Source organism: Cadophora gregata (genome assembly GCF_030347475.1).
Source record: "Cadophora gregata isolate MNR1 chromosome Unknown scaffold_1, whole genome shotgun sequence".
Taxonomy (NCBI): domain Eukaryota; kingdom Fungi; phylum Ascomycota; class Leotiomycetes; order Helotiales; family Ploettnerulaceae; genus Cadophora; species Cadophora gregata.
In genome coordinates, this window is record NW_026695924.1 from 1549931 (window position 1) to 1563829 (window position 13899).

Below are 13899 nucleotides of genomic sequence, written 5' to 3' on the forward strand. Positions count from 1 at the left end.
CTGGCGGCTTCAGATGCTAAGAATAGTCGCAATCGTTATCTCCATGGCAATCTCCTTTCGACAAAACAAAACATGGAGCCATGGTCACAACAGTCCACCTTCACAACTATTCACAACCTGATGAGAGGACCCTGCCGTCGCTTAGGAAGAGGACTCAAGCACTCAAGATGAAGATCCCAATCCCGGCCAAACGAGCAAAACAATTTCAGCATGGGAATCAGAGCAGTACGATTCCCTCGGATCTACACAGTTAATTACTATCACCGCCCGGCAATACAATGGCCATCGAGCCTTTGTTAACAAGACAAAGGAGCAGAAACCGTCCTCATTGGCCACCAAGCAGCCCTCAGCCAAGCTTTTGTTGCACATCTCACCAGATTCACTTTTCCACCGCCAATCAACCTTCTGTGGCTGCGCACCACGTGATGGTGCTTCCGTTCATGCTTCCATTGATTCGCTGTTCTGGTCTTGCGTGGCGTTCTTGTTGCAAGTCGCAGCAGATTCACTGCTTTGCAAGCTTCACTAGGTGGATAATCTCTCGCTTCTGACAGCACTCAATCAATGGGTGACAGTCTGCCCTACATGACTCGGGTATCGGAAAGATCGGTACGATGGTTGATCGTGAGGTTGCTCCAGTTGCAGCTCTTGATCACTGGAGCTGTTTTTATAACAATTCTACGCTGATCCATGGATGGAATTCGGGGCATCAGATCACGTTCCCTCCTCGTGTAGCTGGCTATCCATGTCTCGCTGTAGAGAGCTTCCCCATCCCCATCCTAGCAAACACATCCGATACTGGCTAAGAGCTGTCAAAGTTGCCAGCTCTGGGTCAATTGGATAAATTCCGCTTTTTGGAGTCTCAGGGGTTAGTTAAATTACTGGACAGTGGACCAAGCCAGCAATCACTGGCTGTCCGTGTTCTCTGTTCACCCCGTGCAGGCCACGAGGACGGGGGTCAATCACACCAACGTCATATCTGGACTGCCTTGAAAACACCTGCATATTCATGCAACCTCAACACCCAAACACAGCACATCCTTTGACGATCGCTGTGGCTCGACCTATCGTGGACTCGAGGCACCTGGTGAAGTAGCAATTCCTGTCTCCTTTGGGCTTTCTCGCGAGTCGCTACCGCTCTTTCTATTTTGCCTTCGCTGTATGAGCTCATACGGCGTTTACCTCCTTTCCCTTTTGCCATCGAATTGTTAAATACCATCATGTCGTTCGTTTGACTTGGCTAGAACTGTCCCATGCCGAAGTATTGTCTCACATTGCCGTCTCGTTTGGCTACTCAAAGTATTTTATTGCTATGCGCTCGTTATTGATATGTTTGGCTTTCAGTGCGACAACATTGTTGGCTCAGAGTGGCGACACAAGTGTGCTGGTGAACAAGAGGGACAATGCGACACTGATGATACCGGTGGTTGCAGCTTCTAGTCAGGTATGGTATGTATCATCGAGTCCTGACCAATTTTATCCAAAAATGACTGGTATCAGGGAAGGCGTTGACGGCACGTGGAGTACTTTCACGATCCGAGTCAGTACGCCTGTATCAATATATCGTGTGCTGCCGGCGAGTTCTTGGCAGGAAACGTGGGTAGTGTACGGAGCGGCAGCGCAGGTTTGCAACGTCAGTGTTGGAGTGAAGGCGAATTGTGAGGAAGATAGAGGCGGTTTCTTTGATGGTGCGAAATCATCGACTTGGAAGCAAGGTGACCAGTACCAGCTGCAACTGGAAGAGATGCTTGGCTATGAGGGAGTTGGACAATATGGTAAATTTTCTGTACATAATTTTGATGAGCTCAAATTAACGCATCGCAGGTTTTGATACAGTCGGACTTGGCTTTCGAAGTGATACAGGTCCAACTCTTCCAAACCAAATCGTGTCAGAAATTGTCTCCGATGACTGGTGGTTCGGCATGCTAGGTTTGGGATTCCAGCCTACGAATTTTACGGGTTACGAGACTCCTCAGGCAAGCTTTGCAGACACACTGTACACAAATGGAACAATATCGAGCATGAGCTGGAGCTACACAGCTGGAGCATTCTATCGGCTCAAAAGCGTGTTCGGGAGTTTGATATTTGGTGGCTACGATGCCTCGAGATTCACACCAAATCCCATTCGGTTCTCGATGGCAAGCGACAACCTCCGCGATCTAGTTGTCACTGTTCGCTCAATTACATCTACGACTTCAGGTGGAAACACCACTCTGATGTCCGACCCCATATTTGCTTTCATCGATTCTGCAGTCCCAGACTTCTACCTCCCGGTATCGGTGTGCCAACAGTTCGAGAAGGCATTTGGCCTCACTCTCGACCAGACATCCGGACGATATCTAATTTCCAATACCACACACCAGAATCTGGTGTCTCTAAATCCAACCATAACATTCACACTCGCGAACCAGAAAACAGGCGGGGAAACAACAGACATCGTCCTCCCTTACGCGGCGTTCGACCTGAACGTTACCGCACCACTTCTCACTAACACTTCAAGTCTTTACTTCCCACTCAAACAAACTACAGACGAAAATCTGTACATACTAGGTCGTGCTTTCCTGCAAGAAGCATACGTAACCGCACATTACAACTCCCGAACTTTCAACGTCTCTCAAGCCGTCTTCTCAGACAACGCCTCCCCTGCCCTCGTGGCCCTTCCCGCTACTCTACCATCATCCACCACGCCCACCAAAACAAACTCCCCCAATTCGCCATCCTCTCCCTCCTCCAAGTCCAAACTAGGCGGCGGCGTCATAGCCGGCATCGTGATTGGCGCTTTAGCCGGCATCGCCATTCTCGCCTTCCTCATATTCTTCCTACTCAAACGCCGACGCCGCGTCGCAGCCTCCAAAGCTGAAAAAGAGAACAGAGGCCCCGTCCATGAAATCGACAGTGGGAAACGTGTTGATCCAGGAACAACGAGCGCATATACTGCACAGGCGAGTGCGCTTACTAGTGAAGTGTCGGGCAAGGATTCGAGGGTCGAGAAGTGGGGAAATCCGATTATGCATCCGCAGGAGCTGGAGGCGGATGTACCTGGTGTTATGGGATCTAGGGGCAATGGGGCGGAGATGGGAGCTGGGAAGATGAATTCTATTAAGGAGACGAAGACGAAGACTCCGATGGCGGAGTTGGGTGTTCAGGAGAGAGGACTGGGGGAGGGAAGTGCGATACCAAGGCAGAGAGGTGAGGAAGATGATATTGTGAGCCCGAATACGGATCGTTGGTCTGCGAGTGTGATGGGGAGGAACAGGAGCGATGCAAGGGCTAGTAGTCCCAGTGGACCGAGTGAGGGAGGAAGTTGGAGCCCTAGCACGCCGGTACAGAGGAGGAATAGCAGGTTTAGTGAGACTTGGGATTGATGATCCATCATATATGGAGTGAAGATGAAGGAATTTCTGGAGACTGGGAAAGTGTGCTGGATGCACTCGATGAAATATAAAATGTGGACGGAAAATGGGTATATGAGGTTAACACAGGCAGAAGTACGAATACCAATAGCACAATGGCTGGAGTTGTGGGAATGTAATATTTTGGGAATAAAGAGAATTTAGTGTTGTACACAAGAGGACAACAGGATGTCAATATATGCACAGGATTTATGATGGGGCCCCTTTCCTTCGCCCCGATGCTCTTGGAAGAGGGATACAATGCTAAAACCATTGAGGATCCAGTTGTTGCGACTAGAAACGTCCATCCATATGTTTGTAAGTTGTTTGGAAGTTCGCTTTATGGTCCTAAATAAATGCTGCTCAGCATCTACCTTCTATCAAAGAGTGAACTCTTAGTCATCTCTCGAGGTCGACGCAACGATACAGTGTTATTTTAGCTTAAGAACGAACCTATCTGTCTGTATTTCAGCTATCTTATCCATGGGCAATGATAGGAGCTTGGTCCGCCTATGGAGCCAGAACATCCACATCCCGCTGCTTCGTGTCGGACAACGCAGTGCCAAGAATGCCAGACCAGAATATCTCAAATACTCGGTACTGTACCCACCATCCGAAATGGTAGGATACTTTCAAATACGCACCTTATGGTCCAATCCGACTATCAAGGGCACATAATATTCATATGTACGAAGAAAAATCATCCATCCAGAAACGTACATATCCGAGCGAATCATCCCCTCCCCGCCGCAGCAACTCTCGGGATCTAGAATCCTTCGTATACCCCAATCCCGGACGCTTCCTTCCCGTACATTTCAACACTCACATGCAGGAAGTTCTCTTCTACCATACTTCAATTCCGGGAATTATGGAGGTTAAATGATATTCGGTACGTTTTGCAACCTCCGACGTTGACTAAAAACCCACCGAAACCCACCTAGCGAGTCTCACTCTCGCTTGCGGCGACCCTTTATTTATGTCAGACGCTTAGCGAGCCCCGACCGAAACACTGCATTTCAACCCCACGTTGCTGGTGCGGATCGGATGGATTCCTACGAGGATACTGCATTGGACTAGGCAGCTACTAAGCCTCGCTTCATGCAGGGAAAGAGTTTGAAAGAGGGGTTTATTAACTCTGTCGAGTCCAGCTCTCAATTCTCAGAACGAAGCTTAAGGAAGTACATCTACCCACCCATCTCCCGGCCTAACTATCTTTCCCTTTCTCAAACGCACGCAAAAGGTCGCATTGAAGTAAAAGAGAGAGACATAGAAATGCCTTCCCATACTACCCAGCCCCTGAGCTGCCAGCTCTGCAGCATCCCCTTCACCATCGGCCGCGTCCGCACAATCCACGAACCACTTTCCTCGTCCCTCGACGCCACAACCTCCTCGCCCTACCACCTCCGCGACGGCTCTTCTTCCCGCTGCAGTCGCGACTCCTCCTCATCTGGCTGCCAGAACATCATTGTTGAGAAACCGCACGATGTCCATGCCGAAAGTAGGTTGCAGCACCTTGCTGGTGAAGGATGTACATTTGAAGGTGGGTATTCAGGGTGGAGGATTGGAGTGCGGGAAATGAGAGGGATGAGAGGAGTGAGGTTTGTTTTGCCGAAGAAGCGAGGGGCTGTTGACGATGAGGAATCTGGTGATGAGGGGGAGTGCGAGGAGGGAAGTAGGTTCTTTGTGTCAGAGGAGATTGAAGGGCCGTTTCTGGAGGGCGAGAATGTCTACGTCAAGTTGCCCGAGGAGAGGTATGGAGTTACGTCTTTCACCCCACGGAACTTCCCTCCCATAAGCGTTGCTCCGGACAGTATTGGTATACCCATCCACAGCACTTGCTTCTCTATTTTCTCGCGTATCTCGCTCCAACAACTCGGACGCATCGACCTCGACGGCTTCGCAGCCCTCTGGTACCGCAAAGCGTGCGGAGGGTGCGGGTTCCAAGGATTGAACCATGATCCTGTGATTGGGGATCTGAAAGAGAGGTTCTGGGTGCATAGAGTCGGAACGGAGTACTTGGCTGCTAATCCGGTGGTTATTCCTGGTTTTGAGTTGGCGATGCAGGGTGTTTATGGGCAGGGGGCGAGAGGGGATGGGGTGTTTGGGACGAGGGATTCGTATGGTATTGCAGCTGGATCTGGAGGAAAGACCAAGTTGAATTTGAAATTGAAAGGGAGAATGGGAAATAGTGGGAAGGTCTTCAGAAGACATCGCAACTCCACTGATCCTTTCTTCGTCCTTCCTCCTGAACTCAAAAATAAGATCCTCGCCGATCTGTCTCCGAGCGAGATAACTGCCATCCGGCTCTCATCACGCTCGTTCCGACAACTTCCCAAGCAGATCTTCAAATCGTTCATTGCGGAAGAGATGCCATGGTTTTGGGAGATTGATGACATTCGGAGGGAGGTTGAGGAGGCCTACAAAGAGGCTTTTAGGGACCAGTTGGCGGATCTGGGTGTTGGTTTTGATAGCGAGGGGCTGGCTATGCTGGAGGGAGTCATGCCGAGTGAGTGGTTGAGATTTGTGAAGGAAAGGATGGAAGGAAAGGCGATGGATGCTAATTGGTTGGAGGTATTCAAGCAATTGAGGGTTATGGAGAAAGGGTGTTTAGGGTTGAGGAATCGGAAGAGGATTTGGGGATTGGCGGGAGAGGTTGTGGGGATGATTGAGAGGATGAGAGAGGGTTTGGAGAAGGAGGCTGGTGGATTTGAGATTGTGAAGGAGGAGATGAGGGTAAAGGGGAAAGGTAGTGTGGGAAGGGATTTTTGGAGTTGTCCGAGGTGTGAAAATGTCCAGATTGAATTGGAAGAGGAGGACTCTGAGGAAGATGAGGAGGAGGACTCTGATGAAGATAGCTGCGAGGAGAGCTCTGACGAAGAGAGCTTCGAAGGAGAGAGTTCTGGAGGAGAGACTTCGGTGGAAGAGAGCTCTGAGGATGCTTGCTCATCAGGAGAAGATTCGGATTAATAACGGCCTCGATATTTCATTTCATCATACACGATATAGAATAATGCTTACTAAGATTTCTCATCTCAAACTCATTCTTCTCCAGCACTTTTTGCATAGTAGGAAAAGACCTCTTGACGGCGATTGGGATCCCAGCTCGCTATATGGATGGAGAAGGAAGAATGATAACATAACTCTCACGCGGAGATTTCTCCTGAGGGACTGAAATTACTCTTGTAAGTTCACTTTACATCTCTTTCGAGAAGCTGGACGAAGTTTAGTCTATCGGGTAGGCTAGGTAAGCGACACGATCAGAGAGTCTCGGTTGTTACGTACGCAGATGGAATAAAACTTCAATCTTACTCGAACGTCCCGAAAGCAATTTTGTGTGTTGTACAAGATACTCGAGATTATAGCTATTTACAACTGTATCGTTTTCGGAAAGAAACTGAACAGTAACAATAGAGATGCAGCCCTCCACTCGTGACCGTCTTTACGAAATATGAGGCAGCATACTCGCCCACGGCACCGTCGTATAGCACTCAATCGGTAACCTCCTCAGACTCGAAACCGCAAGACCAATAATCACAAGTCTCGCTCCCAGGTACGTAAAGAACGGGATCCAGAAGAATATGAGTCCAACCGGCATCCGTAGTTTATACCCTTCGATGTACTGATATTCCCCACCCTTCTTCCTCCGCTGACGATTACCCACCGCATCAGCAAGCGCGTGGATGAACAGACACGACTCTGCTGTCACGCACGCGCAACGCCACATGGTCTTTTCTATGGCTGAGGGAAAGGCGAAGTACCATTCGGCGAAGGAGAGGGTCGAGAAGAGGATGACGTTGATCCCTAGGAATGCGCGTTGGCGAATGTCAAGCAGCTGAGGATTCCGATCGTTTGGAATTCGACGGAACGGCTTACGGTAGGGACCATTATCGCGGCAGAAGCGAGGAAAGAGGCTCATGATGTGTGCTTGGGCTTCGACAAAGTCGAGTGGTGTGTACCGGTATGGTTCTTTAGCTATGGGACCTGCGGCGATGAGTATCGCGGCCATTGGGGTTTTCATTCTGATTATTGTAGGAGTTTGCACGTCAAGAGGCTTGTGAAGCCAGTAATAGTAAGTTGTTAAAGTGCATATGATGATGGCGCAGGTTTGGTACTCAAGTGGAGATACTGGTAGGCCTTGGATGATGCGGCCGGTGCATTGGGTCATGAACCATAATGTCTGGAAACACGCAACTGTTTTGGTGAACTTGTCGCCCTTGCTCTTATCAAATATCTCCTTTTGAGTGATTTCCGGCATGGGGATGTATTTGTTTTTGACGAGGTAGTGTATTTGCTTTGCGTTTGCCGGGAATGCTGGTGCGTCTTGCGAGTGGATAAGGAAACCGCCGCTGTCGGCATAGAAGCCGTGAGCAAGTGACCAGTTCTCCAGTCCCAGAGCTTTCATAGCTGCTTGAGATCTTTTGGCTGACGCCCATTGCCCGCCGGCAGAGAGAAGAAAAGCTTCTGGAACCAGTGCTCCGAGCAGAAGCCATCTGAATCTTCGCCAAGACTGACGAAGAAGTCCTTCGTGGCTAGCAGGCAAGTTTAAATGAAGCCTGGAAGATTGAACAGTCAGCATTTGATGCTGATCTTGGAGACAATATCATGGATGAGATTGGAATTCCGCGAGGAGAGGCGATTTCTTGCTTACTGTACCCAAAGACAGATGAAAAGTGTTGATATACAAGTCCACAAAATGTCCAAAGTTCCTCTCTGATTTGGCTGCGATACCCATCCTTGCCCTATAGTCTCGTTACAGGATATCGAAGCACGGATAGGCGCCATAAGGAGATCTGTTGCTGCATCTGGGTTGCCATTGTGGAGACTCAGAAGACATATATGAATCTCGGAGCTTCAAAGACCACACTTGATGTTAATGCCGTCAGCATGCGGCTTTACCACGAAACTGCATTCTACCAGAGTTTTGAACACAACATTGAAAGTCATGTCCCTTCAGCTGCTTTCCTGTTGGTTATCGCTCAGCCGGCAATTGTTATGGTGTGCTCGGGTAACGGGTTCGAGGCGAAGCGCATGCATTTGATAAGAATGTAACTCTTCCCGCCTGGAGGCTGACAAGTCTCCGAAGCCCCCAGCCAATGGTTGTTGGACTTCGGTGGATTGTCATTGGGTAGTCGATTCAGGCTGTATCAAGATGACAGTTCCAGAGCGAGATTACTTGGCAGTAGTATATTGTGCATATCACGTGTAGTTGGGGGCTGCTCTCTTGGTTGGAGAACTTTTTTCTTTGTTTCTATTTCGAGGTTCCCCTTCTCAGCCGCACTTTAGTGAAAAATTGCATATTGTAGAGGTGATGAGACATTTGACAGTGGCTTAGCCTCCCGTCTATCGTACTACTTCAATGTGGAGACAAGTTCGCTCGTCCAGTATCTTCAAATAGATCTTGCTCCCTCCACAGCAACACGATCGTCATAGTACAGTACAGCGCAAGACCATCATGCCAGCTTGGTTGCCCCCATGGGGCGGACTTGTTCTTGTCCCAGGTGCAATACTATATCTCTACTTTGTCAAAAGACTTCGATTTTCTGGAACAAACAGTCTCCCAGCCAAGCTCGGCTACACAAATAGATCTACCTACTGCCGGATGACGGTGGAAGATGCATGGAAGATTCACAACTTCCTGATCGAATACGAGTTCCCGACTACATTCTCAGCCGCGACAATGTTCGCTCTGTTCAAAGCCTATGGAATCCCGAGCATCTCGTCACTTCTGTGTGTGACAGGACAGTTCTCATCCAAGGAAACCGTGGACAAACGATACGCTGATACGGGATGCCTTCTTCTGGAATCTGTTCTCAACGCCCCTGCTTCGCCCCGTGCCATTGAAGCTCTCTCCCGAATCAACTATCTACATTCTCCTCATCGAGCTAATGGCAAGATCACCGATCCAGATATGCTGTACACCCTTTCACTTTTTGCTTTAGAGCCATCCAGATGGGTTGCCAAGTACGAGTGGCGAGATTTGTCTGACTTGGAGAGATGTGCTGTCGGAACATTGTGGAAAAGTCTGGGTGAGGCGTTGGGGGTTGCTTACGATTTGCTTCCGGGGAGCAGAACGGGCTGGAAGGACGGCATCGAGTGGCTGGATGATCTGGGTCGTTGGAGTTGCAAGTATCAAGAAAATCACATGATACCAAATGTCTCGAACAAGAAAGTGGCTGATGCGACACTGTATCACATTGTGTGGAAGCTACCATCCAGGTTCAAGGCTGTAGGAGAGAAGATCGTGGCGGCCATTTTGGAGGACAAGCTGCGAGAGGCGATGATGTAGGATTCTCACTGCTTTTTGAGATCCGAGGAGAAGACTAACATTTGCACAGAATTTCCACGCCCCCACAGAGCTACTTCACGTTCATTCGTCGCTTTGTCGCTGTCCGGAAACTTTTCCTTCTTCACTTGTCACTTCCTCGACGTAAGCCAAAGAAGCGTCTGCCTGTAGCCACTTCTTCTGGGCGGATGTTAGCAAAGAAGTATACCATCTCGCCGTGGTATGTCAAACCAACACTCAAGAACCGCTGGGGATTTGGAGCGTGGAAGACGTGGTTGAAGGGAGGTATCCTACCTGGTGATGAGGGAGGTAAGTATTTCCCACAAGGGTTTGTGGCGAGTGAGCTGGGCCCAAATGCGTTGAGGAATTTTGGAAAGGAGAAAATGGAAGCGGACAGGCAAAGGCTGAAAGTTGAGATGAACTCAGAAGAAGGAAAATGTCCGTTTCTTCACAGCACAGCATAGTCAGCAAGCATAGCCTATGAAAGTACGGTTGAAAGTCAATAAGTGTCAGGTTCCAAACCAAAATTAATAATTTCCAAATGCTGTAGGAATCTCAGATATCCACCTATTCAGTTCAGACTTCCTCCCAAGCTCGCTTATATGGCAAACAGATGGTAAATACAGCCGCCCAAAGTCATTCATTCCTCCTAGCCCAAGATCTACGACTCTAAGCCAGCGAATCCGTCTCTCCCTTGTCACAATAATCGCTTAGTACCTCCATCCAACACCAATTCTCTCAGACCCAGGTCCATACCTTGCATCCCTGGTCCCACACCTCTCCCCATACAGTGCATTGTTCCTGCACTCAAAGCTGCAGAAATCGGCTGTGTATCGGTGATGAACATTGCTTTGGTTCGGCATACATCCTGGCGGTATCTCGAATGGCAAGATGCTGTGACTTTGCTGAGTGGGATCGTTGATGCGCTGGAGCTGAGTGTAGATCAGATAGCAATTTGAGCCAGCAAGGAGAGTTCGGTGACCGCATGGCGATTCGATGCTCCAGTAATTGCACATTCTCGGTCGTAGGTGTAATCGGCTGTGAGGTGAAGATGGACACTTGGAAGGTTTTGCCGCTGCGACGGTGACTTGACTTAGGCAGCAAGAGAAATGTGAGTAAGAGCGCCTACCTGTCCAAGTTCAGGCTTCAAGGAGGGGTTTTAGTCTAAGTACAAGAGCCAGCTCACCATCGAGGATAGAAGTAGAGTGTCATTTGAGGACGTGGCACGCGTCCCCTTTCGGAAACTTCCATGCCACTGGTACGATGAGTAGAATCTGCGTTGGTGCTTTTCGGGCCAGCTTTCGTTATTGCATCTGATCTCTGACTACGTCCCAAACTCTAACATCAATGCTGTGACCATATCAGGTTGCCTCCACGAGGATGGCATGACAGCGGGAGGGACTATGATACGCGGAACTGTGATTGTTGCAGAACTGATTGTCAGGAAGTTGCTGAATTGGGTATGCTGAGGTGTAAAACAAAAGCAGCTGTTCGCGGCTGGTGATTACTCTCAATGGAGTGATTTTGCAAGCCCGTTTCGATGTTGACAAACACCAGCCACCGCGTGTATGATTGAAGCTTGTGTATTTGCAGCGTTAGGAAAGCCTCTGAATCGCCAGGTCCTTGCGGCTAAACGCGGGATTGAAAGAATACAGGAGAGAGAGAAGAGGAGTTTGCCACAAACGATCTTCCGTTGTGTGACCATTGGAGAAGCGTTTGACCAGAATCACGTGAAACAGCTCCGTTCGCTCTGAAGACGATAGCAAGCAATTCTCAAGAGCAATGCCAATGCGGGTATTTCTAGAATTACAGGTGAGGGTGGCCAACGCAGTCTATGAGACAATCAGACTGTCACTTACCCATGGACGTTAACCATGGTGCGGCTGGTAATGATTCGAAGCCAACTCCAAGTCCTCTTCGCTTGGTATCCGTCCAGTCCAGGTTTTGGTAGCAATGTTTGACATGCTGAAGGTATCCAGTTTCTCTACCAACTCATCCGTGATAGCCTTGACGTCCACATCGAGATAGTTGCGGAGGAATTTACCGATTTCGATATTCTCGTGGTTCCCACGCAAGGCATCGGAACCAGTCGTTCCATAGATGTTGACATCCACAGCGCTATGTCCGTGAGTAGACCAACCAATCTGAGCTCGCCGACTAATCATGTCTGCAAAAGTATAAACACTCAGTGGCGGGTTGCCAATAAGAAGTTGAAGTTCTTGCTCGGTCACATCGGTTATCCCTAAGCCTTTGCGGACAAGTTCTTCGCTGATGAACTTTCCGAGCTTGTCTCCCTTTCCATTCTGGGTAACATGGTTATTAAGACGGCCGGCCAAATGTTCAGCTGAGCTTGAAGCATTGACCAGAACTTCGGGCAACCATTTATATTGCGGATACATGGGATGAAGTTCTGCAAGAATCAGCGACAGCTTCAATTTGAAGGACAAGGACATAACCTACGTCGGGCAACGGACAGACCGCCAGTCTCATGGTCTGATGTTGCAACCAAAACGCCTTCATCATCTGATCGTTCGAGGAATTCGATAACGGACGCAAAAGCGTCATCGTAAGCGAGTACTTCGTTGACCTGTGCAGCAGGATCATTTCCATGTCCAGCGTGGTCGATTCTGCTTCCTTCTATCATAAGGAAGAATCCCTTATCACTATCCGCCGTTGCATCTTCGAGCGCCTTCAATGCGGTCTGTGCCATTTCATTTAATGAAGGGTAAACATCGTTCTGGTTTCGTCGATCAATCTCGAATGGAATATCTCTCTCCGCAAAGAGTCCCAACAATGGGAGCTTCACATTTTTGCCAAGCTCCAACCTATCAAAGTCTTTTCGACTATCGACATAGTTCCAGCCAAATTTTTCTTGGGCTAGTTTCGTGATGTCTCTGTCGTCTGCTCTACATCCACCTTCTGTAGTATTGGGCAAAAAATGGCATCGTCCTCCACCGAGCATGATATCAACAACTATGGTCTGTTAGCACAAGTTTCTGGAACTTAGATTTGTCTCATGTACCGCGTCCAAGAGGGTGCTCTCCAACCTCTTGCTGTGCAATCAGATCTTCCTCCAGTCTAACGTTTACGTGAGCAGCGAAGCATGCTGGCGTTGCATCTGTGATATCAGTCGTAACGACAAGTCCAGTCATGTAGCCAGCTTTCTTCGCAGCTTCCAAAACGGTTCCACAAGGTGTGTGATCTGGCAGCATAGATATAGCTCCGTTGTAGCTCTTGAGTCCGCAGGAAAATGCGGTTGCGCCAGCCGCAGAATCAGTGACAAGACTGCTCGTTGATCTGGTTCGCGAGGAGCCGATGAGGTGTTGGTCGAGGACGAGGGTCTCATCGATAGGAAGGCCATCTGGAATGTAAGTCGAATTCAAACACCAGAGTTGTCACATACCGCGAAGCTGGCGAAAACTGCGGGTCATGGACAGACTCGCAGGACCCATGCCATCTGATACCATAAACACCAAGTTCCTTTTTCCAGTATGTTTTGACGGGGCGTTATGATCAGCCCCAGAATCATGGGAGAGTCCTTGGTGCTGTGTGAAGACTGCGAGGACAATACAAGCAGCAGTCGCTACTAAAGCCCATGTAAACAGTCCTACTTCTCTCCAAAAGGAGGCTCTCCGCAAAGGAGAACCAGAGTCCTTCTGCCCGCTAACCAGGAGTGCTGTGTCCTCATCGGCTGCTCGTTCTTCGGAGTGGAGTGAAGAGTCTCTTCTGTTATTTGCAAACAAAGGTTCGGCAGGCGCCATCGTCGACGTAGGGTAGCTAAGTCTGAAGCAGATCTGTAATAATGAAATCTAAGAATGAAAAATACGTGAAAGATGCGAGTTCATCTTCTTGAAAAGGAACGGTTTATAGGAATCGGTCTTGCTGTATTACATTGTTGACATAAGTCGTCGCACTGGATGACCGCCAAGAACCCTAGGTACCTATCGGAGACTGATAAGAGTGTCACGAGTTGATAGCAGCAGACCCCCTCGTCCTATTAGCGGGCGAGTATTCTCGTCTCACAGTTTATGGATCAGTATTGATCCATCAATATTTTGTTATTATACTCTTGAATTGCAACGGCTTTACTTTTAGACACTCAGGAGATCCATTTAGCATGCAGGCCAGGGTTTTCACCAAATCTCATACCGAGTTGCGTGTACTAGGTATTGGGACAAGTATTATTTGCCAGATGAGAAATCACATCTCTACGGGGCAACGCCGAAG

General features: G+C 48.9%; 5 protein-coding genes across 5 annotated transcripts; 3 read left to right on the forward strand and 2 right to left on the reverse strand.

Moving 5' to 3' along the window:
• The first annotated feature begins 627 nt into the window (after positions 1–627).
• ONS95_000516 (uncharacterized protein) lies at positions 628–3611 on the forward strand. The gene is made up of 2 exons (XM_058493673.1): positions 628–1772; positions 1822–3611. The coding sequence occupies exons 1-2, from the start codon at positions 1310–1312 to the stop codon at positions 3360–3362; spliced, it is 2004 nt and encodes a 667-aa protein (XP_058363874.1). The 5' UTR covers positions 628–1309; the 3' UTR covers positions 3363–3611.
• On the forward strand, positions 3612–6405 carry ONS95_000517 (uncharacterized protein). The gene has a single exon (XM_058493674.1). The coding sequence runs from the start codon at positions 4488–4490 to the stop codon at positions 6354–6356; it is 1869 nt and encodes a 622-aa protein (XP_058363875.1). The 5' UTR covers positions 3612–4487; the 3' UTR covers positions 6357–6405.
• Positions 6406–6702: 297 nt separating this feature from the next.
• ONS95_000518 (uncharacterized protein) lies at positions 6703–8529 on the reverse strand. Its single transcript, XM_058493675.1, has 2 exons — positions 8038–8529; positions 6703–7942 (listed from the first exon to the last, which is right to left on the reverse strand). The coding sequence occupies exons 1-2, from the start codon at positions 8169–8171 to the stop codon at positions 6829–6831; spliced, it is 1248 nt and encodes a 415-aa protein (XP_058363876.1). The 5' UTR covers positions 8172–8529; the 3' UTR covers positions 6703–6828.
• ONS95_000519 (uncharacterized protein) lies at positions 8530–10203 on the forward strand. Its single transcript, XM_058493676.1, has 2 exons — positions 8530–9671; positions 9725–10203. The coding sequence occupies exons 1-2, from the start codon at positions 8842–8844 to the stop codon at positions 10134–10136; spliced, it is 1242 nt and encodes a 413-aa protein (XP_058363877.1). The 5' UTR covers positions 8530–8841; the 3' UTR covers positions 10137–10203.
• Positions 10204–13589, reverse strand: ONS95_000520 (uncharacterized protein). The gene is made up of 5 exons (XM_058493677.1): positions 13076–13589; positions 12695–13033; positions 12133–12645; positions 10859–12082; positions 10204–10764 (listed from the first exon to the last, which is right to left on the reverse strand). The coding sequence occupies exons 1-4, from the start codon at positions 13431–13433 to the stop codon at positions 11541–11543; spliced, it is 1752 nt and encodes a 583-aa protein (XP_058363878.1). The 5' UTR covers positions 13434–13589; the 3' UTR covers positions 10204–10764; positions 10859–11540.
• Positions 13590–13899: the final 310 nt, after the last annotated feature.